The sequence below is a fragment of the Anolis sagrei genome, chromosome X, assembly GCF_037176765.1.
Source record: "Anolis sagrei isolate rAnoSag1 chromosome X, rAnoSag1.mat, whole genome shotgun sequence".
NCBI lineage: Eukaryota > Metazoa > Chordata > Lepidosauria > Squamata > Dactyloidae > Anolis > Anolis sagrei.
Genome location: NC_090034.1, coordinates 11,088,165 through 11,113,993, shown reverse-complemented (window position 1 = coordinate 11,113,993; position 25,829 = coordinate 11,088,165). Strand labels below are relative to the sequence as shown.

The 25,829-nt window shown below is 39.4% G+C and overlaps 2 protein-coding genes across 6 annotated transcripts in view; one reads left to right on the top strand and one right to left on the bottom strand.

The window, feature by feature from the left end:
• LOC132782135 (probable G-protein coupled receptor 146) overlaps positions 1 to 24,499 on the top strand; it is a 41,000-nt gene extending 16,501 nt beyond the window's left edge. The window contains exons 2-3 of one of the 3 annotated variants that reach the window (XM_060786832.2): positions 8,338 to 8,449; positions 17,978 to 24,499. In XM_060786832.2, coding sequence (XP_060642815.1) covers positions 18,023 to 19,024 — 1,002 coding nt within the window. In that variant the 5' untranslated portion in view covers positions 8,338 to 8,449; positions 17,978 to 18,022 and the 3' untranslated portion in view covers positions 19,025 to 24,499. Of the gene's footprint in view, positions 1 to 8,163; positions 8,450 to 15,355; positions 15,855 to 17,977 lie in introns of those variants that run through there. The other 2 variants (XM_060786835.2, XM_067473154.1) reach the window with 2 other exon arrangements.
• Positions 1 to 25,829, bottom strand: part of LOC137094714 (uncharacterized protein C7orf50 homolog) — a 111,963-nt gene that overhangs the window by 44,899 nt on the left and 41,235 nt on the right. The window lies entirely within an intron of this gene.

Sequence of the window (25,829 nt, the reverse complement as noted above, 5' to 3'; positions counted from 1 at the left end):
AATACTGCAAATACAAGCAAAGCTATCGAGGTAGCCCAGGTGCACTTAAGTCATTTTAACAGGATTATTCTGGCCCAACAAATGCCTGGCTACAAGGTGAAAGCAATGCAAATGTAAGCTTCCCTGATACACTGTGAAAAGAATAGGCTTTTTAAAAAGTTATGTAAACATGGTGGGGAGGATGGACGGCTGAGGAATGCAAGTGGAGTCACTGTGACGGAAGTGTTGTGTTGCCGATTTAGCAGTACATTTCCGTCCTAAATGAACTTGCAGGGATTATTAACACAGAGAACAAATAATATTAACAGAATTATCGAGGAGAGATAATGGAACTATGAGCAAAGCCAATGTGTAATGCTGAAAGACTGCTGACTTACTGGCTTTTTTTTTGCTGCATACTGCAACAGTTGTGGTATGAATTTTATCTCCTGCTTGTAGCTACAAAACACTGGTATTGATGCTCTCTTTATACTCTCTATCCTTGCCTAAGCTCTATCGTACTGTGAGGTTTAATTTGTGGGTTTTTTTCTGTCAAAGCTTTTATGGGAAATGAGATGTAGTAAGGGATAATGAGATCACACCTTGATGCCAAAACTCTCGTGAATGAATTTTAACTTGAAAAGGTACATTGGGCTTGGAAGGCCAACAAGTTACAACAGAAATCACACTCTCTTCTGAGGAACATTCATATTCCGATGGAGATGTTCCATGCAGAGAAGATCAGCCATGTTTGGAAAGACTTTCTGAAAGGTAGTAAGTTCAATATTAGTGACTTTCCAATACAATGCAAAGTCACAGGGGGAGAGTATGAGACCTTTGAGATGGTCACAAAACAGACATACAATGGGACATGGCAGCATTTAACAATAAAATGTACACCTCAATCCTATGAAATAATATAAAAAGTTACACTGAAAAAAATGCCTAAGTTCTTTGGAAAACATCTCAAAATGGAAAGAGCTCACACAAAGTAGGAACTTTGAAAATCACTTTCGTGAACCATAAGGACGCTTACATGGACAGATATTAAAGACGGAGATCAATGGTTTAGTTTCACGGGTTCCACTTTCAAGCCCAAGTTGATATCCCATATTCAAAAGTTTTGCAAATAAAGGTGTTTGGGTTTTTTTCCCTCCTCTCCCTAATTTTGGAATTCCTATATTTGCACATAGATACATCACTCATGCCAACAATTTCAGATTTTGGAGTATATTGGCTAAGGGATCCTTAATCTGTAATGTGCAGCCAGTGTATTTCTGCAGGCCAAACTCTATATGCTAGAAGCAGTTTGTTTTTTACAAAGATCCTAAAGGGATAAACTTGTCCCCTTTAAGCCCAAGCGATAATTGGATCAGAAGAAAAAGTTCAAGAACACAGTAAGGCACTTATGTATTAACAGGAAGGTTGCTCTGCTCCATGGTGATTAGCCAAAACTATTTCCTTCCGATCAGCCATCATATCATCTACAAAAATGTATGACTTGAGCTACATCCTGAATGTAGCTTTTCTTTAGTTCAGTAAATGGAATAACAGATGCTGTGTGCTGGTGTACTATAAATATTTCAAGGAGCAGCAAAAGTTCCATTCATATAAACTCTGACTGCTTGGGATTCAAAAGTCTTTGGGGACATTTATATTTCTAATGGTCAAGAAGCATATCATCTAATTACTATGGATCTCTATAGGTAAAGTTAAAGGTTTTCCCCTGACATTATGTCCAGTCGTGTCTGACTCTGGGGGTTGGTGCACATCTCCATTTCTAGGCTGAAGACCCGGCGTTGTCTGTAGACACCGTTAAGGTCATGTGGCCAGCATGACTGCATGGAGTGCTGTTACCTTCCTGCTGGAGTGGTACCTATTGATCTACTCACATTTGTATGTTTCCAAACTGCTAGGTTGGCTGAAGCTGGGGCTAACAGCAGGAGCTCATCCTGTTCCCCGTATTCAAACTGATGACCTTTCGGTCAGCAAGTTCAGCAATCAGCAGTTTAACCCACTGCGCCACCAGGGGCTCCTCCATGGATCCCTATATAAGCCTATAAAAACCTTCACATCTTTTTTGGATTTTACATTCGAATACACAAAGTGCTGAATAAGTGTGGCATTTGTACTTTAAATCTTTCATGTGGTACCTAAAATAAAGCAATTTTTTTTTGTTATGGAATCATGCAGCTCTAACAAATTCCAACAATTGAATAGAAAATAAAACTGTACTAAAACGATACTCAGTGCCTTTAACCAACAGCAACCCCTCCATCCATTTGATTATTTCAGGTCAAAACTGCTTTCTTTTTAAGGGCAATTATATTAGGGTGCAATGAGCAATTACAACTTCCCCAAGGCCATCTGCAGAGCTGTATGGCTAAACAGCGATCTAAGTCTAAACCTGATTATTTTCCACTGTATCACACTGCCCCCAAATGTCTAAAAGCAGCTTGACACATTAGAATATGAAGGAAAAGTGAATTAACCATACTTTTGCATTCCCTATTTTCATTGTCTGGAACATTTGAAAAAGGACCTCAGCAATGGCAATAATAACATGGCACATATGAAGTATCAGCTGCTGAATATCCTAAAGAAACTTTGGCTTGGTGTGTAATTCATTCCACTGTTGAAAACCAATCCAGCATTTTCAGTGGTTTTAAATGCCCCTCAAATTGTTCTTCTTGATTACAAAATATGGAAGGAAAGCCTAATGGCTGACCAAAATTATTAACATTTGATATTTGTACAACCCTTGAGTGTTTCACATACATATCCTCAATAATCTGCGAAATAGCCCTGCAAACTAGGTCAGTATTCTCCTCTATTTATGGCCATCTGGGCTGAGGCAGGCCGAGAGGTTTGCTTAAGGTCATGCAGCGAGTTCATGGCTGAGGTAAGATGCGAACCAGGATTTCAGTCTCTCAGCCCGTTCATCACCAGCTCAAAAGCTATAAAACACAAACTGAATCTGCTCATCTCTTTAAACAACCTTGTTAAGATGACATCCATCATGCACAGACTCACAGAACTGCAAACGATGGCTACACATTTGTTTAATCCTTCCCTCTTCACAGGTTTTACAAAGCCCAAATGATTTTAAACTTGGTGCCAGGAGGAACTGCATAAAATAATCAATTCTCCTTTGGTAACAAACCATTTCTAAGAAGCTGCTCGTTGGGGGCGGAGTGGGAGAGAAATACTAAGATTGCACCATAGGCAGTTTCACTCCATCAGAATGAAACTTCATTTGCAGTTTCTCTGATTTGAGGTTTCCTCTCTGTCTGCTACGAAGAATTGCAAAAGGAAAACTTGAATTGAATGTTAAGAAGGCCCTTGACTATTTTGCACTGGAGATACCCTTTCGCAGAATACCTGTTTCCCTTACCAAAGTATTGTCAGAAATGAATTACTTCAAGTGTACATTATTCCATGCATCAGAGCTGTGGAAGAGAATGACCTTAACACTGGGACTCTGTAGATTTTTCTGCCTCTCCCCCCTTTGTACATAATTACTAAAACCAGAGTTGAGAAAATTACCTGATTCAAGGTTTGTGTAGCAAAAAATAAACGAACAGTAGTCTATTTACTGGCGACACTGGATTAAAACGTTCGCTTGTCCCTTGGCTCATTTTTCCCTTGTGTTCTTTCAAATTAGTTAGTCATGTCTTTCAAATCATCTCAGTTTATGGAGACCTTGTCATGTTTTTTTTACCAATATATTTCTTAAGGCCGAGATAATGTGACCTGACCAAGATCATGTAGTGGTCTCCATGGCTGAGCTTGAATTTGAAGCTGGTGTCCCAGAGTCATTGCATGAAATTCAAAGAAATACACAATGACTTTCTAATATTTGCCAGTGTTGTGCAAGAAAGCCTTAAAGACGCATTTGCAGGGTCCATCATCTCTTAATAGTGAATGCCTCCAAAGCACAGGGTCCCATTTTAAAATCAGAAGGGAGTGAAAGAGCCCATGGAGGAGGCTCATACTGAGGGAACTGCACTCTTGTTTTTCCAAATGCATATAGTAGCAATAGTAAAGTGGCAAGATTTATTTACATTCACTTATTATATTTGTGTGCCACTTCTCCTATAGATCTGCAAAACAGCAACAGTAACACGCCGAAGACAAAGCAATTATATATTTACTAAACAACAACAGCATCTCAAAAATGAAGCAATTGTGTATTAACTAAACCAGGGAATGATACACATAGACTTATCTTAAAAGGTCATTACAAAGCCTTGGGGTAACTGAAAAAGCTCTTTCTTCTAAAAAGTTGTCAATGATGGAAATAGAAGGGAAAGCGAGAATAAGGAGAGATATGTAGACTCCACACAATGGAGAGATTTAAGGGTTCTTAAAAATATTTTTAAACCAATAACGTAATTTAATTAAAACTCACTGGTGGCCAGCATAATGGCACACAAATCTTCCTTTCTTGTAAGTTCGGTGGAAGGCCATGCCTGCAACAGCTGGTATTTTCAAACCATTTTCAAGCCTAGTCCCACAATAAGTTTATTGTAGTAGTCCATGACACCTGTATAACAAGCGAGCTAAAAGTATACCTAGGAAAATGTGCATCTATATAAACCAGGAAAGAATTACCCAACGGATACAGCTGCATGCAGAGTGGCCAACTTTGCATTTAAAATCTAAAGACATCTGTCACACCAAAGCTGACCTAACAGTGAACTTCCAGAGCTCTGGTGCTCAAGATTAGAAATACAAATAAGCCCCTGGATAGGTTTCGTGCATCCAAGAGATAGGACTCTCAGATCTTTTTGAGCTCATTCACTTCAATGGAATGCAGCAACTAACAAAAGATAGTGAAGAGCAGGGAAAGATAAGCATCCACAACCCATTAAATCAAGTATGGTGTTAGATTCTTCAGACCAAAAAAATAACAAGAGTGGAAAAAAGGGAACCTATGATTGCGAGAACTGTGAAGATAACATGCCATTGCTCAACATAACCAATGCTCTTATTTAATCCCTTCTTGAGTGGTATTTCCATATTGAGACATGCCTCCAGTTGCTACTGAAATATATTCAAAGTGTGTACAAGGCAGAAATATAGGGTGCTAATGAATTTTAAAGAACTGCATGAACCATTTATAAAATCATATAAGCGGCTCAGAGTAGCTTTTATCTCAAACAGACTGATCCATGCCTTGGTGATTCTGTCAAATTCTAATGCGGAGTGTATTACTGTGGACATGTATACAGACGTAACAGAATTTACACCTCAGTTACTTACTGAATAGCAAGTGTAATACAGAGACACATCAAGGGGTAATTTTACATATCTGGGAGCATTATACATGCCATCCATCTTCAAGGAAACAGCAATGCTCTGCTATTAAATTTGGGTGCAAAGACTGCCACTTCTCCATGCTGGCTTTTAAAAGAGATAAAAAAGAAAGGGAGAAACGATAAGCCCTTCCTGTTACAAATACATAAAAGCCAACACAACTCAGTGTGTAACTGAAAAGGCCTAAGAGATAAAATACTTGCCTTGAGCTGCATCTGAAAGAACTGCAGATAAGAGAAACTTGGAGACTGGTTTAGGTCTCTTCCAGCAACAAAACGTTTCATGGTACCTTAAAAGATTAATTGATTTATTCTGACATATGTGTTTACAGATTAGAGTTCACCGCATCAGATCGAGAAGTGTTATCCTCAGCTAGTGGACACACACAAAGGTTCAGTAGAAAAAGGAACAGTAAACATTAGGGCAAAAACTGCTGGAATGTATGGAATAAATGTGGTTTTCTGAACAACCCAAATGGGTAGAAAGGACTGCTCCCAAAAGCAGTTGCTGTGAAAATACCATCCTTCTAGCTATGATTTCTCGTCTATAGGGAGAAACAAACCCAAACCAATCTAGGATGAGCTGGATTACATTTACTTTCATACTAAGATTGCCTTGGGATGAAGAGAATAAAATTCAACAAAAAAAAAAGTCAAATTCAACAAAAACCAAATACATACGTAGAGGATGGGGAATATAGTTGGATACGTAAGCTTACCAGCTATACATGGAAAAGGACCTTGAGATTATTGGTGAACATAATTTGAACATGACCCAGAAGTGTGATGCTGCAGCAAAGAAAGCAAATACTAAGACTGCATTAAGGGAAATAATACTCCTATTGTATTCTGTATTAGTCGGGCTTCATCTGGAGTGCTGTGTTCAGCTCTGGGCGTCTCATTTTAAGAAGGAGATAAACAAGTTGGAGCAGGTTCAGACAAGGGCAGCAAGGATGATAACAGGCACTGAGAAAAAAACATATGTAGAAAGGTTGAGATAGTTGAAGAGAAGACTAAGGGTTGGTAGACATGACTGCATTCTTTAAATAGCTCAATGGCTGCCACAGAAAGGATGCAGGATTGTTCTCTTCTGCACCAGGCCTAATGGTTTAAAGTTACAGGAGGGTAGATTCCAACTGAATTTTAGAGGATACACCAGCAATGGGCCAATGAAAGAGGTGATGGAGTCTCTTTCTTTGGATGTCTTTAGAAAAAGACCTGCAGGGGATGTTTTAGCTCAAGTTCTTCCATCAAGCAAAGGTTGGACTTTATAGCTTAAGAGGTCCTGTTCATTTCTATGGTTCCATGATTCTATAAATGTCACAGGTAGAAGCTTTTTTTGGGAAAGAACTGAGGAATGTTTAAGTCAGCAAAAGATATTGCCCAAACAACAACAACAACAACAACTTTATTCTTATACCCCATCCCCCAAAGGGATGTTTTTGCTTGTATGTTTTGTGGACATTCTGTCCCATATGGAAGCCACTCAATGGGACAGAATGTCCACAAAACATACAAGCAAAAACAATCAATAAAACAAATCATATTAAAATAAAAACATCATAAAATACAATAACCCAGATAAAAAGATGCTAAAACATGGAAGTATAAAACTAATTGCAATGGAGCTCCATCAGACAGTGACCAGGATTATTAAAATGGGCACGTCTAAGCTAAGAAGGGCTGGGCAAGGGATAGTGCAAACAGCGTACTATGGGGCTGGGGAAGTGGATGAAGTGCAAAACAAAGTGCTATCTGGCAACCTAGGGACTGAACATTTATAAATAGGGACTAGTCATTCTCGAATGCTTGTTGGAACATCCAAGTTTTCAAATCCCTGAGAAAGGATGACAGTGTGGGGGCTTGCCTAATCTCCCTGGGGAGAGTGTTTCAAAGTTGGGGTGCCACCACCGAGAAGGCCCACTCCCTCATCCCCACCAGTCATGCTTGAGATGGTGGTGGAAGCGAGAGGATGATCTCCCCAGAAGATCTTGGAGCTTGTGCCGATTTGTAGGGGGAGATGAGATCACAAAGAAAGGCCCAAACCATTTAGGCCTTTGTAGGTCATAACCTGAACCTTGAATTGGGACCGGAAACTTATCGGCAGCCAGTGAAGCTGCTGGAAACTTATCGGCAGCCAGTGGAGCAAAGGAAACATACACGCACATACATATTTATATCTATATCTATCCACCTATCCACCTATCTATCTATCTATCTATCTATCTATCTATCTATCTATCTATCTAGCCTGTTCAGGATATATGGATCCTGTTCTGAAGAGGGAAATGAATAGCAAGGGAGAGGTTCTTGGAGGGCAGGGTTACACTGTGGCCCTGTTCAACCAGACCATTGGACAGGCAGGTGCCTATCTTTGGGCTTAGGTAAAAACAAGTGAAGGCCACTTTTATCACGGGGAAATATTATGTGTCAGCATGGACACTGTATTATTATAGAAGCCATTCTAGCATTATTATTTTTCTTAGGGCTATCTTATTATTAAAATAATGCTACTATGTTTGATAGACTGCAAAAAGAAAACCTTCCTGGACTGTTTCACAGAAAGACTTTACATGCTTCACTACGTCTCTTTTTAATGAGACCATTCAATGAGAGATGCTCCAAAGTTCATTCTCCATCATGTTCCTATGGTGTGTCTGATTTTGATAGGAGTTTTTATTGTGCAATGGCATGAAAAGGTTTAACTATTTTCTGACTAGTAAATGCCTTCTTAATACACAAAAATACAAATAGGCTTCTTGGAGAGGCAAACTGGCCTGAGGGCAGTAATCGGACCTCATGATGAATGCCCCTTCACCCTCCCGGCTTAATCACTCAGAGATATCACTGTGGAGGGCTTGATTTTGTAACAGAGCTCTCCACCAATCGACAGGCACAGCCACAGCTTAAAGGATTATGTTGTGTATGGATGTGTTGGGGGAGGTCACGTGAATAAACGGAACAGCGGTGCCACTAACAACAGGGATGCAGCGGAGTCAGCATTCTTCCTCTAAGCTCTGCTATTGTTTACCCTTCGCAGAAATGAGACACCAGCGCTTGGGCTGAACTTGCACGGAAAAAGTTCCCATTGGAGGAGCACAATGTAGTTTTGCCTGCAATGAAGACCTGCATGGACTGAGGCCGGGCACCAGGTGAGTGAGCCCGCAGGCTCGCTTTATACAGCTTGCTCTTTTGAACAGAAATAAAAATGTGTTCTGTGCAATGGCATTCATTCTGTAATGCACGCAGGCAGCTAGTGAACAGCGCCATCAGATTTCGGCATCAAGAGTGCAGCATGCAATTGTTATGTTATTCGCAATTAAAAGCAATGATATGAAAACATTGTTATGTTACATTTTCCAACAAGAATGAGGGAAGTATCTATGCATAACACCAATCTCAATTCTAATTAGATCTTCCTTAATTTTATATTAAGCAATCTTAACTTTAAAATAAATTTGGAAAGCAACTCAATGTACACTCCAAAATAGACCAGTTAACATTCATTTGGTATTTTCTTTTCACTCCCTAAACATGAAGTTTTGCAAACAGAGAAGTTTGAGGAAGATATATACCCAAAATATAACAAAATGTGGTGAAAGAGCTACTATATGTTTCACATCTCGACAAGTATGTTTTATTTTTATATGTAATATTAAATATACAGTATTAGGATCAGCAACTAAACCTCTTAACCAACCATCTGGTTTCTTTTTAATTAAACTGAAGAGAAGAAAATAATAAAAACATAGACTACATTATATTGTAGCAGACATGCAGGACTTTAATGCTAACACTGATTTTAAAAAAAGCATGAATCATATTTTGCAATATTATATGTATTCATTATATATACAGACATAAACCACTCTCATAAGTCTGGTGTCTCCATGTTGACTACAGAATTAAGCAAGACCAAAATGAAACGCTGTATGAGCTTAGAACAAGGAGTCTTGCAGTACCTCAAAGATTAACAGATTAATCCATTGGAATATAGTCCATCAAAGTGTACAAGTTTGTACTTTCCAGGGAGATAATACCCTGGACTCAGGACAATAACATTTGATAAGGGCTGCTTCCCTCTCCAGGGAGCACTCCAGGAAATGTAGCCAGAAGCAGTTTCCTGCAAAGGTATGCTCATGTATAGGAGATATTTTGAAACATGTAGCCAACACAGTCATATATATTCCTATAAGAACTCGAAGTCAAACTGCCACAGAAAAAATATGCAATTAAATCCCAAATAAAGTTAGATTTTAATGTCTTTGAAAATTTGGCATACGCTGGACATTAAGCAAATAAATAAATAAATAAATTAAATACTCTTCAAAACAACACAATAGCAACCTAGACAATGAAAGAGAGAATAATTTTCGAATGGAAAAATTGTATCAATGCAATTAATTATTCCCATTTCAAGCACCTGTCCCTCAAAGTGGTGCAGTGATATCTTAAGCTTCTCAAATTGTATTATTTTCATAGAAACTGAACAGCAAAGTTGGTTGAAAAAATATTTAAAAATTGTTTATATTGGGCTAATGAATATATTTAAGAAACAAGGTGCAGGAGAATTAAGGAAGTTACTTATAAGTAAACTCTTTCTATTAAATGGAAGCACATTACACTAGAGATTAAGTAAAAGGGTGTTTGGTTTATGTGTGAATTAGCAAATGTTCTTGCAATCTCAAATACAGGATAATAAAATAATAAATAAAACTTTATTTGTACTCTGCTACCATCTCCCCAAGGGACTTGGTGGGCTTACATGAGGCCAAGCCTGTGCACATGAATATAGGGAGAAATGTTCAGCTTCAAGGCATTCCTGACAGCATTTACATATTGGCAGTCCCAGAATTCTGGGCCCAGAGAATCAGAGTGTTTTTCCCAACAGGAATCTGCTGTGCATTCAGCACAATGCGCTGCTCATAAGTCACTAGGTGGGCTTTCACTTGTTTTACTGAGAGGAAGTAGTGTGGCATAATGGTTTCCTGGAGAAGCACCATCTGTGCCTCCTGTCAGTCTGCTCCAACTGGCAGGAGAATATCTATGGAGAATGGTCTCCCGATGCCAAGTTCCATTCCTCTCCCCTGAACAAAGCCTAAGCTCTGGTGATTTCAACAAATGGAGTTCAGGGGCAGAGAATGAACTGTTGTTTCTGCGGTGCCAAATTCATTGAGACAGATTTAGTTCTGAAACAGCAGCCAAGCTTCAATAAAATCAACAGTACTGCAGTTTCCCACACTGGAGCTAAATCTGAACTGCTGTATCTAAGCATTTTTCGACTGGCGAATGTTGGAGAGGGAAACCTGAATAAACTGTATGAATTGCTTTAAAAAGTAAATGTTTTTTCATGGTCCAAAAGACAGTCTATAACCCATGCTCAGGATACCAACACAGTATAATTTACAAGTCAGGGACTACCTCTATAAATGCACATTTCCAACTGAGCCTTCTTTTCTTCTCCAGAGCAATTTCTATCTCTCAGTCCTGATACTACCTCACACACCCATAGATCCATGCACACATCATGCAGATTTGTTGCTGACAGAAGAGAGCTATGGCTTTGATCAGATTGCTTTCTGGGTTTCCAGTTAATTCTATTCACTTGCTATTTCCTGAAAAGTTAGCTATTGATTTTGCTAGACTCCCATCAATCTTTTATCCTTATTAAAGCATTACAGGAAGGCAGAAAAACATTTCCTAGTTCAATGGAAGATCAAAAGCATTCCTAATTTCTATCTGCCAGGATCTCTGAAATGTGTGAGACAGTTTCAACTGAACATTGCATATTCATTTATTTTGCAGAGCATATATATTCAGACAGTACATGTCAACACATAATTACATGCCAATGTAAAACCTCTACCCCATTAATTGCTAAAGGCTGGTGAAATGGAACCAGTCCGGAACCAGTACATCCACTAATCGCAAACTGGATGGCCAGCATCCAAGATATTACCCAAGGACTTGGATGTGATCCATGAGATTTTCGTTGCTGACTCTAAACAGCAGAATTCTAAGCTAAATCAACAATTTTAGAATCCCAATATTAACCATGATGCTTTGTTGACAGAGCTTGCCAGTCAACCCACTCATTGACCAAGCTTCTCTGGGCAAATGAATCTGGTCTGGCCACTGAAAAGAGAAAGGCAATAAAGGCTGGCTCTTTTCAAATGTGTTCAACTACAATTCCTATCAACCCCAGTCAGCACGATAGGAGAAAAGGCACAATGACAACAGAGAAAAGCATGAAATAAAGGGCAAAAACTATGCATTGGAATTACAGAGCAAATCTTTATAACAGTGGACCACTTTGACCAGGGACCACTCTCCAACATTAGTACCAAAAGGGTTACGAATCAGTTTTTGGTCAACTTTAGATTTGGTTTGGTTATTCAGAAAATTGCATGGGATAGACCACATCAGCTCTAGTTTCTGATACAGAACATGTGCCACGGTCAGCAACAGGGAAGGAATGGCAGGTGGCACAAACGGAGCGGAAATAAAATAAAATAAAAAATAAATGAAAAGGAAGGAGGTTTGCTGGCCAAATTTTCGTCCTCGTGGCCCACTGCTTCATACCAACATTCCCACCCACTACTTCTAGGCCTCAAAATCATTCTTCTCCAAGGCTCTCCCACCTTCAACCATGGTGAATAAGAAAAAGAGAGAAAGAGAGCATTTTGGCCCATCTTTCAAAAACCACATAATGTATTTGAATGTAATACCTTCATTATATGCTATCGAAGGCCCAACAGGATGCAGTGATGCTCCCACTTGTCAAACTGGTAATGGGCGCCACCACACAATCTTAAATGACAGGTTTGGGAGAAGGGTTGCAAGTTATTCATGCCAACACCCTTGACCAAGCAGGATTTTCTTCTACACTAACTCAAGAGCTATTTTATCTCAGTTCAATCAAATACCTGGGTTATAAATAATGGTGACTCAGTCAGGCACAGGTGAAAGATTATCCTTTTGCTCAATCTGCCCTCCCCACTAATAATGCCTTAAACAACGTCATGCAGTTTGATATGTTATGGGAGGAGCCCAAACATTACCCGAGTCTTAGTTATTGGCTTGTGAAACAATGCACACCACTTGTTGATCTCTTGAATTTCACATTCTGTCTAGGCTATATTAGATTGGAATCTTGTTCCCTGATGAATTTTTTTTACTATAGAAGTGCCCACAATCAGTCAAGCACAAGACTAATTCTCAAGATGACGTACAAATGCTAAACTATCCCTGCAATATTTGGCATTACATTGCTGAGTCCTGGCTTTGAGAACTCAACAGAAATCTAACTCTTACAAGGCAAAGGTTCAAAAAATTCATTCGTATGGTCCACTAAGTGCAAGTGGATCAAAAATGTTTGCAACAGAGAAACATCTTAATCATCATCATCATAGGCTATCACTCGTGGCCAAGTATGATTGTCTTCCAAGGGTAGAGTCTTGGCAGTGGATCCATAAGTGACTGTAGAGATCTATTCTGGATCCGCATGGCCTGTCACAATGAGAACATAGATTTCCAGATGGAAGGTGGGTCCAAAAGGCTTTCTTCCTCTTGGCACATTTCTCCCTTCTGCCTTGTATTAAGAGCTCTTCAAAATCCATAGCACCTGAGGTAACAGCTGACCTCTAGTTGGAGCGCTTGAGGGGCAGGGGTTCCTAATTCTTGGTGTTTATTGAATATATATTTTAGGTTAGCTTTAGGTTAGATCACCATCTCCCAAAGCAGTTGCTCTACTCTCATCTCAAGAACAGCGAACAGAATGTTGGTAGGCAGCAAAAGAGATTTAAAAATGAGCTTAGAGTTAACCTTTAAAAATGTGGCATAAACACAGAGAACTGGGAATCATAGAATCAAAGAGTTGGAAGAGACCTCCTGGGACATCCAGTCCAACCCCCTGCCAAGAAGCAGGAATATTGCATTCAAATCACCCCTGACAGATGGCCATCCAGCCTCTGTTTAAAAGCTTCCAAAGAAGGAGCCTCCACCACACTCTGGGGCAGAGTTCCACTGCTGAACGGCTCTCAGTCAGGAAGTTCTTCCTCTTGTTCAGGAAAGGAATCTCCTTTCTTGTAGTTTGAAGCCATTGTTCCGCATCCTAGTCTCCAGGGAAGCAGAAAACAAGCTTGCTCCCTCCTCCCTGTGGCTTCCTCTCACATATTATTTATACATGGCTATCATATCTCCTCTCAGCCTTCTCTTCTTCAGGCTAAACATGCCCAGCTCCTTAAGCCGCTCCTCATAGGGCTTGTTCTCCAGACCCTTGATCATTTGAGTTGCCCTCCTCTGAACACATTCCAGCTTGTCAATATCTCTCTTCAACTGTGTTGCCCAGAATTGGACACAATATTCCAGGTGTGGTCTAACCAAGGCGGAATAGAGGGGTAGCATTACTTCCCTAGATCTAGACACTATGCTCCTATTGATGCAGGCCAAAATCCCATTGGCTTTTTTGCCGCCACATCACATTGTTGGCTCATGTTTAACTTGTTGTCCATGAGGACCCAAGATCTTTTCATATGTACTGCTCTCGAAAGACCTGGCTTTTGAGCATTCTCACTAGAGAGCTATCTTAATACACATTAGCTCAATTTAAAAAAAATAAAGGACACTGAATCTTACAATTCCATTTCACTTAATATTGTAATTGGTGTTAAGGCATGGGTGGGTGCCAAGCTGTAATTTGCTGCACAGACAATAGCAAGGGATGCTGGGAAGGCTGCAAATCCCAGTATAAACAACATTCACAACATACACGTGAGACTATTTGTGATGGATGAGTGAAGCAGCCTATCACAGTGGTGACGAACCTATGACACACATGAGCTGTTCAGCAGTGGGACTTTTGAATAGAGGCTGGATGGGGTGCTTTGAATGCAATATTCCTGCTTCTAGGCAGGGGGTTGGACTGGATGGCCCATGAGGTTTCTTCCAACTCTATGATTCTATGCCAGAAGGGACGCACAGTGCCCTCTCTCCTGGCACACATGCCTCAGTGTCGCAACCCCCGCCTCAGTCCACTCGCCTGCCTGCCCCCTCACTAGTCCCCCCCCCCACTCCTGTTCACCATCCCCTGAGTGCCCCACCCTGCCCCACTCAGTTTGGGACTCAGTCTCTAAAAGGTTCACTGCCATCACCGGCCTATCAAATGGCATGGTAGTCCACTGCCAAAAGAATTAGTCAAGTGTTGCATTTTTAGCTAGTGCAAGATTCGGCAGGGAAGGTGGGAGGCGGGAGACATGTTTCTGGAAGGAATGGCTTTTGCCTCACCACAAGGCAAAGAGAGCTGGCCAGGGCCAATAATATCTTCAAAGTAGGAAAGTAATTTCCGTAAGTGCCATTGAGACAAGAAAGGATTGTTGAAGGAACAAAGTAGTAAGTGCTTTCAGTGGCTGCTATTTAAGGCAGCCATCTTTGACCATCAATTTTGGACATGGAGCTAAATAATCGTTTACGCCTCTGACCAAATACCAGATTTGGTTGTGGAGATACATAACTCTAGTTTGCCATACTGCCAAGACAAAAATGTCCGAAGTTTGTGCAGACATAAGCTGTGCTACTAAAAACAGCTGTTCTCTCCCCCCCCCCCCCCAAGAGACTCCAAATATGTATGATAACCCCGGTGTGCTATATTGAATAAATTAAACATGCTACATGAATAAAGAGAACTGCATTACCTCTCCCTATCACCCAATATACTGACAAATTGGACTTTAGTGTTTTCTAGCATAATTCCTTCTGTACTATAGTTCCCATTAGCACCAGTCAGTGTGGCCAAAGGCAAGGGATGATGGACGTCCAAATATAAAGCCTTTGGAGGGCATCAAATTAGAGATGGCTGAAATAAAGAAGTTGCCAAATGAATCATTAAAATCACCTCCTTTCCAAAATCTATCTGCATGTATTCCCAAACAGCTTCTCTGTGTTCATTTTTTTACTTTTAATTTCCAAGGAAATCTGATTAAGCCCCTGTATAATTTGTTCCTTATCACAGGAAAGTTATGTTGCCCAGAAACACAAACCCGAGTTTCCAAATAACAGCTTCTTGTAAGACATTCCATATCCTCAAAGGAACCTGCCAGCTGATGGCAAAGACTTGCGGTAAACTAGCCTGAAGAAAACTGACAACAAAAAAGTGTAACCCAACACCAAATCAGAGTATTCCAGGAACATGTCCCTTTCCGCCAATCAATCGGAAGCAGCCTAAGACTCAGTGGAGTGTAATGTCAGGAACCACACCCCTTTGAGATCAGCCTCCCATTTCTTGAAATTGTCTGTAAACAGAGAAAGGGAGGAGTTAGGCACGTCTTGCCAAGAGAAGCAGTAACTTTGTGAGTAATTTACTAGTGGAAAAACAAGTGCAGAGCACAGGGAGGCAAAGAGAGCGCTGGGCTGAGCAGATCCCTTGCAATCACAGAGGCTCCCCATGGATTCAAAGGAGGAAAATGCAGCACATTTCGGCATGCTTTCTTCAAATAAAACATTATCTACTGGGCACACTTGGACTTTGGAGTACAATGGAGCATGCTGCACGAACTGAAGGTAGGCGTTTTAAGAGGTTTGGGGAGCAGTTGGTGTGTTTGAGGCACAGGACGGGGGAGCTGAGAGAAATAAGAAACCACTGTCAATACAAAAGTAAATGATCTGCCAGCAGAAAGCTTCACAAAATGAAATTCAGAGATGTAGGGTTTTTTCCATGTCAAGTTTAGTTTTGGAGAAAACACTTGCAGCACGTGTGCATGTGTACAAAGAGAGATTACCTGCTTCAAGGCATATTACTGTACTGTATTGCTCCTGCATTTAGTACAACCATGCTTAAAGTACTGCAAGAACTCAGTTTTTAAATCTGAACAAGAAACACCATGAGATATGATGATGGGTGGGTATTAGCTAACAGATGCTTAAATCTTGCTGTCAGGAGGAGGCAGGTGAAGAATCTCAACTCTTTCCTTAAAGAATTCTTACCATGTACTTTCTGTGATTTAATTCACAACTTACGTAACAGAATGGAGAAAGGATGGCTTTGCTCACACACAAAAACCCTCATTTTTGCAACACAACTTTTCAAACCTGTGAAACTCACTACTTCTTAAGAAAATACTTGGGATTTAGTGATATTATATACATGCTTTAGGGTTTAGTTTGGCAGTGTATAAAACTAACAAACACATGGAATTCCACTTTCACTGTACAGAAAAAGAAATCTTACAAAAACTATTGCTGCAACACTAATAAAACCTCCTCAGCATCTTCAATATATAACTGGAAAAAGACCTATTTTTGCTTGAGACCTTGGTGAGAGCAAAGAAACCTGGATTAGATGGAACAGTAGCTCCACTTCTAGATATGTGTGTGTGTATGTATAAGGAATTTTGTTTTAGTAACTTTACTAAAAATTTGCACACTGATCTAGATTTTTAAGATAAGCCTAAAGTTGTTCAAGGCTCATACAGTAACTTATGCAAATCCCATAACTTAATAAAAGAGGAAATTACTATAAACAAAAATAACACACCTTTAAATTAAGCTTTGATCAAAGCAATAGTAGAAATGTTCATTTGGTGGCTCCTGTGTGGGAAAGCATCTTATATGAAGAGAAAGAAGTTTGTTTGTATATAAGTCTGATAAAAATGGAACTGGTTTGATTCTTGAAATGGAAATGTGGTGCGTAATTATAAATGCAACAAGAGCACATGTGCATTTTTAAAGCAGTATTATGTTGATCCAGGGACAGGTTTTCCAGCTCTACACCAACGCAAGTACTTTGACACCTTAGCTATTTCTGTGCAGTTGAGAGGCAACTCAGCTAATCTGTATTTACAAATCTCAATCTACTTAAAATCATGAGGTTCCTTCATTCCAGCCTGCTGAGTAATAAAAAAATGAATTCAGTTGTTAATTGTTGCTACTAGTCTCATTTTGCTTTCTTGTAAAGAAGACCAAAACGCACATGTCTCACATACAGGTAGACCCTGTTTGTATGTTGAACACAATATGTCCCCCTCCCACAGAGTGCAGTGAAGGAGGTAAAAGTGTTTAGTGCAAAATATATACAAATGCTCTCATGTTGCTTAAAGTTTTCTTTCAACTGCAGAAGATGTTGGATCTGAAATAGCAGAGGATGGGTTAAAAAGGGGGACATTTAGATGCCCTGGGAGAAACCATGATGGAGATCTCAATGCATCCATAAAGGAACAGAGTGCAAAAGGCTTCAGTATAAAGAATTGGAGGGCACCTGGCACATTGAAGTCTTATATACATCATTAATAAGATGACATTCGGCAACTTTAAATATTTTTATGTGTAAATTTTTAAGTAATGGTTAAAGCTAGGAAAAAGAATCGCATGAAAATAGATACCCATGAAAAATTGCAATAACTGTATTACTGCTATTTTATTTACTCAATGCTTCCACATAGCAAACAAGCCTTAGCTATTGCTTAGTCACCACAAACCACTGCACAGAACCTGCCTTAGACTTATACATGAGTATATATAGTATAATAATATATTCCACTTAATATTCAAATTATAAAATGTTCTACTATATTGTTTCAAACTTCTATATTACTTAACATATATGGTTGAAACAGAGAGAAGGGTGGGCATTTAATTTGTTTTTGTTTAAATAAGAATATTTATTTACTTTCTTTTTCTCCATTTAGAAAAGCTGGTAACCAGCAAACCTCTCCACACATTTTAATTTCACTATGTGGAGCTGTGATGCTTTCAATGGTACCAAAACCACAGAGGACCAGCATCTCTGCCATGACTTCCACCTCGTGCTTTCCATCTTTTCACTGCTCTACCTCATCATCTGTTTCCCCATTGGCCTTTGCTACAATGCCCTGCTGGTCTTGGTCAACCTCTACAACAAAGCAACGATGACCATGCCAGATGTTTACTTTGTCAATATAGCCATTGCTGGCCTCATCATCAGCGCCATTGCGCCCATGTACCTCCTGGGACCTGCCAGTACCAAATGGGCCATCTGGAGTTTCAACAATGAAGTCTACATCACCTTGCTGATTTTGTTCAATGTGTCATCTTTGGTGATAATGTACTCTACCACCCTACTCAGTTTGGACTACTACATTGAGCGTGCGCTGCCAAGAACGTACATGTCGAGTGTGTACAACACCAAGCACGTGTGTGGATTCATATGGGGAGGAGCCATGCTGACAAGTTTCTCATCTCTCCTCTTCTACGTCTGCAATCATGTTTCCACTAAAATAATTGAATGCTCCAAGATGCAGAACAAAGAAGCGGCGGACGCCATCATGGTTTTTATTGGGTACATTGTTCCCGCCATTGCAGTGTTGTACGCACTTGTGTTGATTCTGCGAATACGCAAGGAGGCGACGCCACTGGACCAAGACACTGGAAGATTGGATCCGTCAGTGCACCGGCTTTTGATTGCCACCGTGTGCACGCAGTTCACTTTATGGACGCCCTATTACATCACACTTCTAGTAAATACTTTAACAAGCATGCAAGGAAAAGTTATGGACGAAAACTACGTCCGAGCATTACATTTTACCAAGGGAGTGTCAAAATTCCTGGCTTTTTCTAGCAGCTTTGTCATGCCCCTCCTCTACCGATACATCAACAAAAACTTTCCAAACAAATTGCGAAGGCTGCTTAAGAAACTGCATTGTGGGAACCAAGGATGCTCTCATGAACGCACAGTCGTTCAACAAGTCATAACGTAGGAATGAATGGATGCTGTGTGCCAAGCTTATTCTCCAAGACACTCTTGTGTGGAGGCCACTTTGCCAGGATATTGGAAAAAAGAGACAGTTTTAATACACACAGGTAGTAAAGATGTGTGGAAACTCTACTGAGAATCTGTCCGTGGGTTAAAACTGTTTTGATTTGTGAGATTTTCAATGCACTGATTCAGTCACACAGTATAAGCGTTGTTCTGATAATCCTGTCTGGAGAAAATCACTAGAGGGCCCACTGAAGGCTTTGACTGAACATTTAGCACTTTGTAATCCTGTAGAGTTAAAAAAGGAGGTATTTTTATATAAAATAATATGATTTTTAATTTTACGAAGTAGTTTTAATTCAAGGTGAGGACAGCACCTTTTTAGTTAAGATCATCTCATACTGGTTAAATCGTGTAAGGATCTAAACAATGAAGTACCAAGGGTAAATTTACTTTAATATTTAATTACATCTTCTCCATAATTTTGCAATACTTTGATTTAAAAGAAACAATTATTTGAATTCTAAAATTGTTTGCAGATTTAGTTTTGTTTTAATGTATTCATATTTTTCTACATTTAACAATGAACCAAAAAAGTCCCAATTTATCTGCTATTCATACTTGGCATTACAAAACATTTCAGTCAGTCATAAGTAGCCACTTTGAAAGGAAAAAGCTTCCTTTACATATTAAAATGAAGGAGTGCGTCGATAAGTTTTAAGGTGAATATTAGCAACCATAGAGTTAAAAGTATCTATATTGCTGTTATGGTCCAGAAATATTCATGCAGACATACTGCATTCTTTTAATGATTGAATAAATATGCTTGCAGTTTTCAAGGTATTATTACCTTTGTAGTGGGAAAGGGATAACTTCAGATGTTTTCAAAAAATAGAAATATGTGGTCTAGGCCTTGACTTATAGGAAAGATGGCAAAGATACAACCACGGGGGAGTTTCTTATAAACCTGTGAAACTGTTTCATGTAGACCTATAGTTTCTGAAATACAATAGGAGGAAGTGCCTGAAGACTCTACTAACTCTTGGGTTTTGTGCTGCTATAGATCAGGCTTTTTGCCTCCCTGTATGATGCCAATTATTTCTAATATTTCTATATCAGATATAGAAAACCAGTCTTGACCAGCCTAGGCTAGAATCCAAGAATCCATAAACAGTGCTCCACATACGTATGTACTCATTTTAGTCCCATGGTTGTCTCTTTAAAATGTTTACTGGTATGCCCTGCAGAAAGAATGGAGAAATCAGTCAACTGACCTGAAAATGTGAGCATGCAGAAATAATGCCTCAGATGCATTCATAAGGCAACCACCAGTAAAACATCTCTAGCACAGAGACAGTCTGCTGACTGTGCCACAAGCATACAGGACACAGGAGAATTCAGGAACTAAAATTGGTTCCTCAGGCAAATAGATACTTTCTCGACTTTCTGTGATTTCACCTGAGGCACAGGTCAAGCATCCCTTACTCAGAATTCAAAACTATACACATGGATGGCAGAGATAGTGACATATCTTTGCTTCCTGGTGGTTCAGTGTTAGCAAACTGTGTTTCATACCCACAATTATTTATTTAAATACTGTTTATAAATTACTTTCAGGCTACATGGGTAAGGTGAACAGAAAGTCCACAAGTTATAGACAACCAACTTACATCCAACTCCTAATTAAGAACGTGAGTGAGACAACAGGAAGTGACAGAAATCTACCCCCTTGGAAGGGAAACCCATTCCTGGGAATTATCATGGGGAAAAGGTGCCTTCACTGAAGCAAAATCCTTGTTTCCACAATAAGCCAAATGTTTCAAAATCCATTATCACAAGAACAGAAAGTGAATTGAAATCTTTTGAATAGGGGCATAGGCAGAAAAACAAACACCACAGGGTGTTACCCCTTCCCTGTTCTATCAAAAGCTTGCATATATATACAGTTGCATTTGTATGTAAGTCAGAACAGGTACATTTTAAGTGTAACTCCAGCTATACATACACATATACGCAGACGCACACACATATACTGGGAACTGCCTGTATAAGAAACAAGATAAATTTTGTGTTTAGACTTGGATCTATCTCCACGATAAGCCATTATGCAAATACTGGTATTCCAAAATAAAAGAAATGCAAAATACTTTGTTCCTAAGAATTAGGGGATACCCAGTCGGTACATTCTTCTCCAAAGAGCAAGTGTGGTATTGAGTATTGCACGAGGTCTCTTGCAAACTAGGGTTTGAATCCCCCTTCTGCCATGGAAATCAATTGGGTGATCATGGGCACATCACACACTCTCAGAGGAAGGCAAGGGCAAATTGGTTCTGAACACATCTGGATCCAAAAACAACCAGGTCCCCGTGTCTTTTATTCTGGTTCTCCAATACATATATTGCCTGTTTTCCCCAATAATGTCTTGAGGTGCCTTTTATAGTTTAATTCCCCTGCATCTCCATGGTCTTAGCAGATTTTAAAAATAAAAAAATATGAATATTAGTAAGAGAAGTGAGACTTCTTGATTTATTCCTTTCACTAGTAGTTTAACAATAAACTACTAGCGCTTCCCTTTTTACACTCTCCGGTTCTTTGTGTAATTCCAAACAATATATTCAAAGCACATTTTGAGAACCATTTCGCATGTCTCCAGCTCAACTGTGCGTTCAACATCTCTGGATTACTGTTTATATGTTTTGCAAAACTAAACTTAATGTACCTTTATCTGCAAAAGACTTCCTTTTTATTGAATGATACACATTCCTTCCACTACAGGGAGCAGTTATGTGGCCACACACTTTTATGGCATAGATTGCTGTCAAAAGATTTCTGAGGGTTGAACTAAAACATATGGACAGAGACTGGAATTAATGAGCAACCTGCAAGCCTATGGAGGCTCAGATATTAAGGGCCTCCTCAGAGAGAAAGGGGAACACCAATTCCTATATTCACCAGGCTCCATGAAATCTCAGGACTGGGGCCTGAAGTCACCTTGGCTGTGTCAGAAAAGTTGTATTTTTGCCTCTTATCCTTCAAGCTCCAGCTAACGTACATAGTTCCAAGACCTTGTAATTCCGTGATTTGTAAATAACTCTGCCCCAAATTAGAATAAAATACTCCACATTAGAATAGCCTTGTCCTTGTCCTCATATATATACAATAGAACCTCTAGGTAATAATGTCCCAACGTAAGTATGTTTTAACTTACAATTCCTCAGTCAGCCTAGAGTGATGTTTTGATATAAGAATGCTGTTTTGACTTACAAGCAGTGCAAAAAGAGGCTTCTCTGCCCCCTAACCCAGTTCTAATAGCAAGGCAGAAAGAAACAAAACCTGGATTCCTAGCTCTTCCTATAAGGCAAAAGCTCCAGCTCCATGTGATTGCTTCCCTTGAACATTCTGGGAGGACTCCAATCTGGAGATTCCACTCCAGATATTGCAGTCCAGCCTGGTGCAGCAGAGCTTCAGCAAAGCAGTACTATATGTTTTACTTCAAGAAGAGAAAGAGAGAGAGAGAGAACAAGAGGGGGAAGGATCGAATTATAGTATGAAGAAAATGATACTGTCTTGCCTTGCTGTACATTGGCCAACACATTTTGTTGCCTCAGATGTGCTCCCTTGCCACACACACTGCCTAATTTCTGAACATTTTATACATTATTTGTTATTTATAAAGTACATTTTCTTATTTAAAAATACATAACAAAAAACAGCTTGATAGATTTTCAATGGGAAAATTCACTTTCAGATAAGAATGTTTTGACTTAAGAATTTAATTCATCCTGTGACTGTGTTCTTAAGTCAAGGTATCACTGTATTTGTGACAACAACTGAACTTCGCATTTAAATTTAATAGAAAAGAGGTGAAGGCTCATGGCTATCTTCTGTTCTTACCAAAACACAATCCACAGAACTAGTGAAGATGTTTCTTTGGGAGTGAGAGGTCATGAAATATGGGATAAGCTCCCTTTCTGCTGCTCTGGAAACTAGGACTTGGAGGAATGGGTTCAAATTATAGGAAACGGGATTCTACCTGAACATTAGGAAGAACCTCCTGACTGTAAGAGCTGTTCAGCAGTGGAACACTCTGCCTCGGAGTCCAGTGGGGATCTCCTTTCTTGGAAGCTTTTAAAAAGAGCCTGGATGGCCATCTGTTGGGCTGCTTTGATTGTACTTTTCCTGCATTGCAGGCTGTTGGACTAGATGGTTCAAGTGGTCTCTTCCAATTCTATGATTCTAATATCTCATAGTTCCTATTATACGTTTATCAAATCATTAAATCATCAGGTTCAGCTAGATCAGTGGTTCTCAACCTGTGAGTCCCCAGGTATTTTGGCCTACAACTCTTTGGGATTCTTATTTGTTTATGACGTAAACAAATAGGAGCTTCCCGGTGGCGCAATGGGTTAAACTCTTGTGCCGTGAGGACTGCTGACCAATCCTGGAAGCAGGGTGAGCTCCCATCTCTCAGCCCCAGCTTCCCATGCGGGGGCATGAGAGAAGCCTCCCACAGGATGGTGGGCAATGTCCTTGCAGATGGCCAATTTTCTCAAACCAGAAGCAACTTGCAGTTTCTCAAGTTGTTCCTGACATGAAAAAAAATGTAATAATTCCAGAATTTATGTTTTTCCACTTCTGTTAGTTTATTTCCATAGTGTTTTTGGGGTACATGTGTCAGAAAGACCTTCGGTTTTTTCAAAGAAGAGAACCTGATCCAGGATGGTTTACTATAAACTATCTTCTACCATTCTTCTCTTTTAAAATGGCAACACGAATTCAAACTTTCAGACACAGGGTTCTTGTGAGTTTTCCAGGTTGTATGGCCATGTTCAGGAAGCATTCTCTCCTGAAATTTTCCTGCATCGATGGCAGGCATCCTCAAAGGTTGTGAAGTCTTCGACAGTCGCACACACTTTCATAATTTTTGTATCCGGTGTGATTTTCAGATAGGCATTAAATACACTTCTAAAGATGCAGCAAGCTTTACATGAATAAAAACGCAACAAGTGATAAGAGAAATATCAAGCCTTAATGATGAAGGGGAAAAAACTCTTACAGAAATCTTTTGTAATAATTCAAAAATTTAAGAGTTATCAAAATGTGGACTATTCGATTTCAATGCCTGAAGCTTTCTAGTTTGTAAATATGAGCCAAACTGTACAGCATTATAATACGTATTATTGTATATATGCAAAGAGAATCTGTCTACTGATGTAAAAAGAACAATTTAAAGAATTTATTAAATTATTACCGAAAATTGATCAGCCATTTGAAAATAAGCTTTTTGCTTTCTTAAGGTTTACTGTAGACAGACTTGAGCCTACAAAGAATCACTACAACAGTGCCATTATTAACAGGATCACCTTCTCTGAGAAATGATTAGTATATCTGAACATGCTTTATGATTTTTAGGTCTTCTCTTAATGGGGGAGATAGTTATGTCAAATCAATGAAATAAAAAAACTCCTGAACTATGTATCCACCTGTTTCACTAGTCTAATAACTTTGTTTCAAGGATTATTATTACGATTGCATTGGATTTAAAATGCCAGATAAGCGATTGCATAACTGAACAATATTTCCACTTCCAAATAAAAGAACACCGTAAGTAAGTCCATGACATATTATATTGTTGGTCAGGAAATGACCCTTATCACAACTGCAATGATTTTGGGTAATTCTTTTTGCCACATTCACATTAACATAGGCTTTTTAAAAAGCAAAAGGGAAATGTCTGCAAGCTTTATTTGCAACCTGAAACTTCCTTCTAATTCAAAGTTTCTGAAATGTGCTTCTAGTCCAGGCATGGGCAAACTTTGGCCCTCCAGGTGTTTTGGACTTCAACTCTCACAATTCCGAACAGCAGGTAGGCCGTTAGGAATTGTGAGAGTTGAATGCCTGTTCTAATTCCAGGAAGCCACTGAGATATTGGCAAATATCACAAAGACACTGCTTTGAGATATCATTTAATATGGGAGAAGTGACGGAAAGCAATTATCAACTTCATCACAAAGAACAAACACTACAATATAGGGGTGCAAGAACACAAATGTCTAGTAGAGAGAAGTGCCTATTATTCTGACGGGCTATAAACACTCAAAAGGAGGACACACATGCTTAGTAACATGGCCAAATTTCCACTTTGCCTGTGGAAAACTGTATGGAAAATTATCATCACAATCTTTGGAAACTGACCATGTGAGAAGTGATCACGGCAGTGCCTTGGCAATGAGAAAGAAGGAATTCGATTTTCAACTAATTCTAACTTTGTTCAATACTTCCCTTTATAAGAGCTACAACTTATTAAGCTGTAAAATGACTAGCCCTAAATTGCCATTCAATCATGTAACTGGTTTAAATAACATCTATAAAACATTCACAGAGCAAACCCTCTTCCTTCTCACCCTTTGGTAACTGAATAAAAGTTTGTTTTCTCAGTGACCTCATTTAACTGACTATATCTAATGCTGATTTCACTGAACCAAATTAAGATTACATAAATGTTGAAGGAGGGCCATGCTTGGGAAGAACGCTAACTTCTGATTCCTCTGTACAATGATAGCTTTTGGAAGGAGGCAACTATGCAACTGTGCAAGCAAATGACTTCACTATGCAAATGAAAAGTGTTGAGAGTTATACCACATTTTATCCTATATTACTGACATGCACCATTAAGTAGTGGTCACTGTGGACCAGAATTACACGTTAGTTTTTATGTGTATGTCTATTCAAATAGGTAACAGTGGAGAGTTTGGGAGCTGCACTGGTGCCGCCTCTATTTTTTTATTTTGACCTATTTCAAGAGT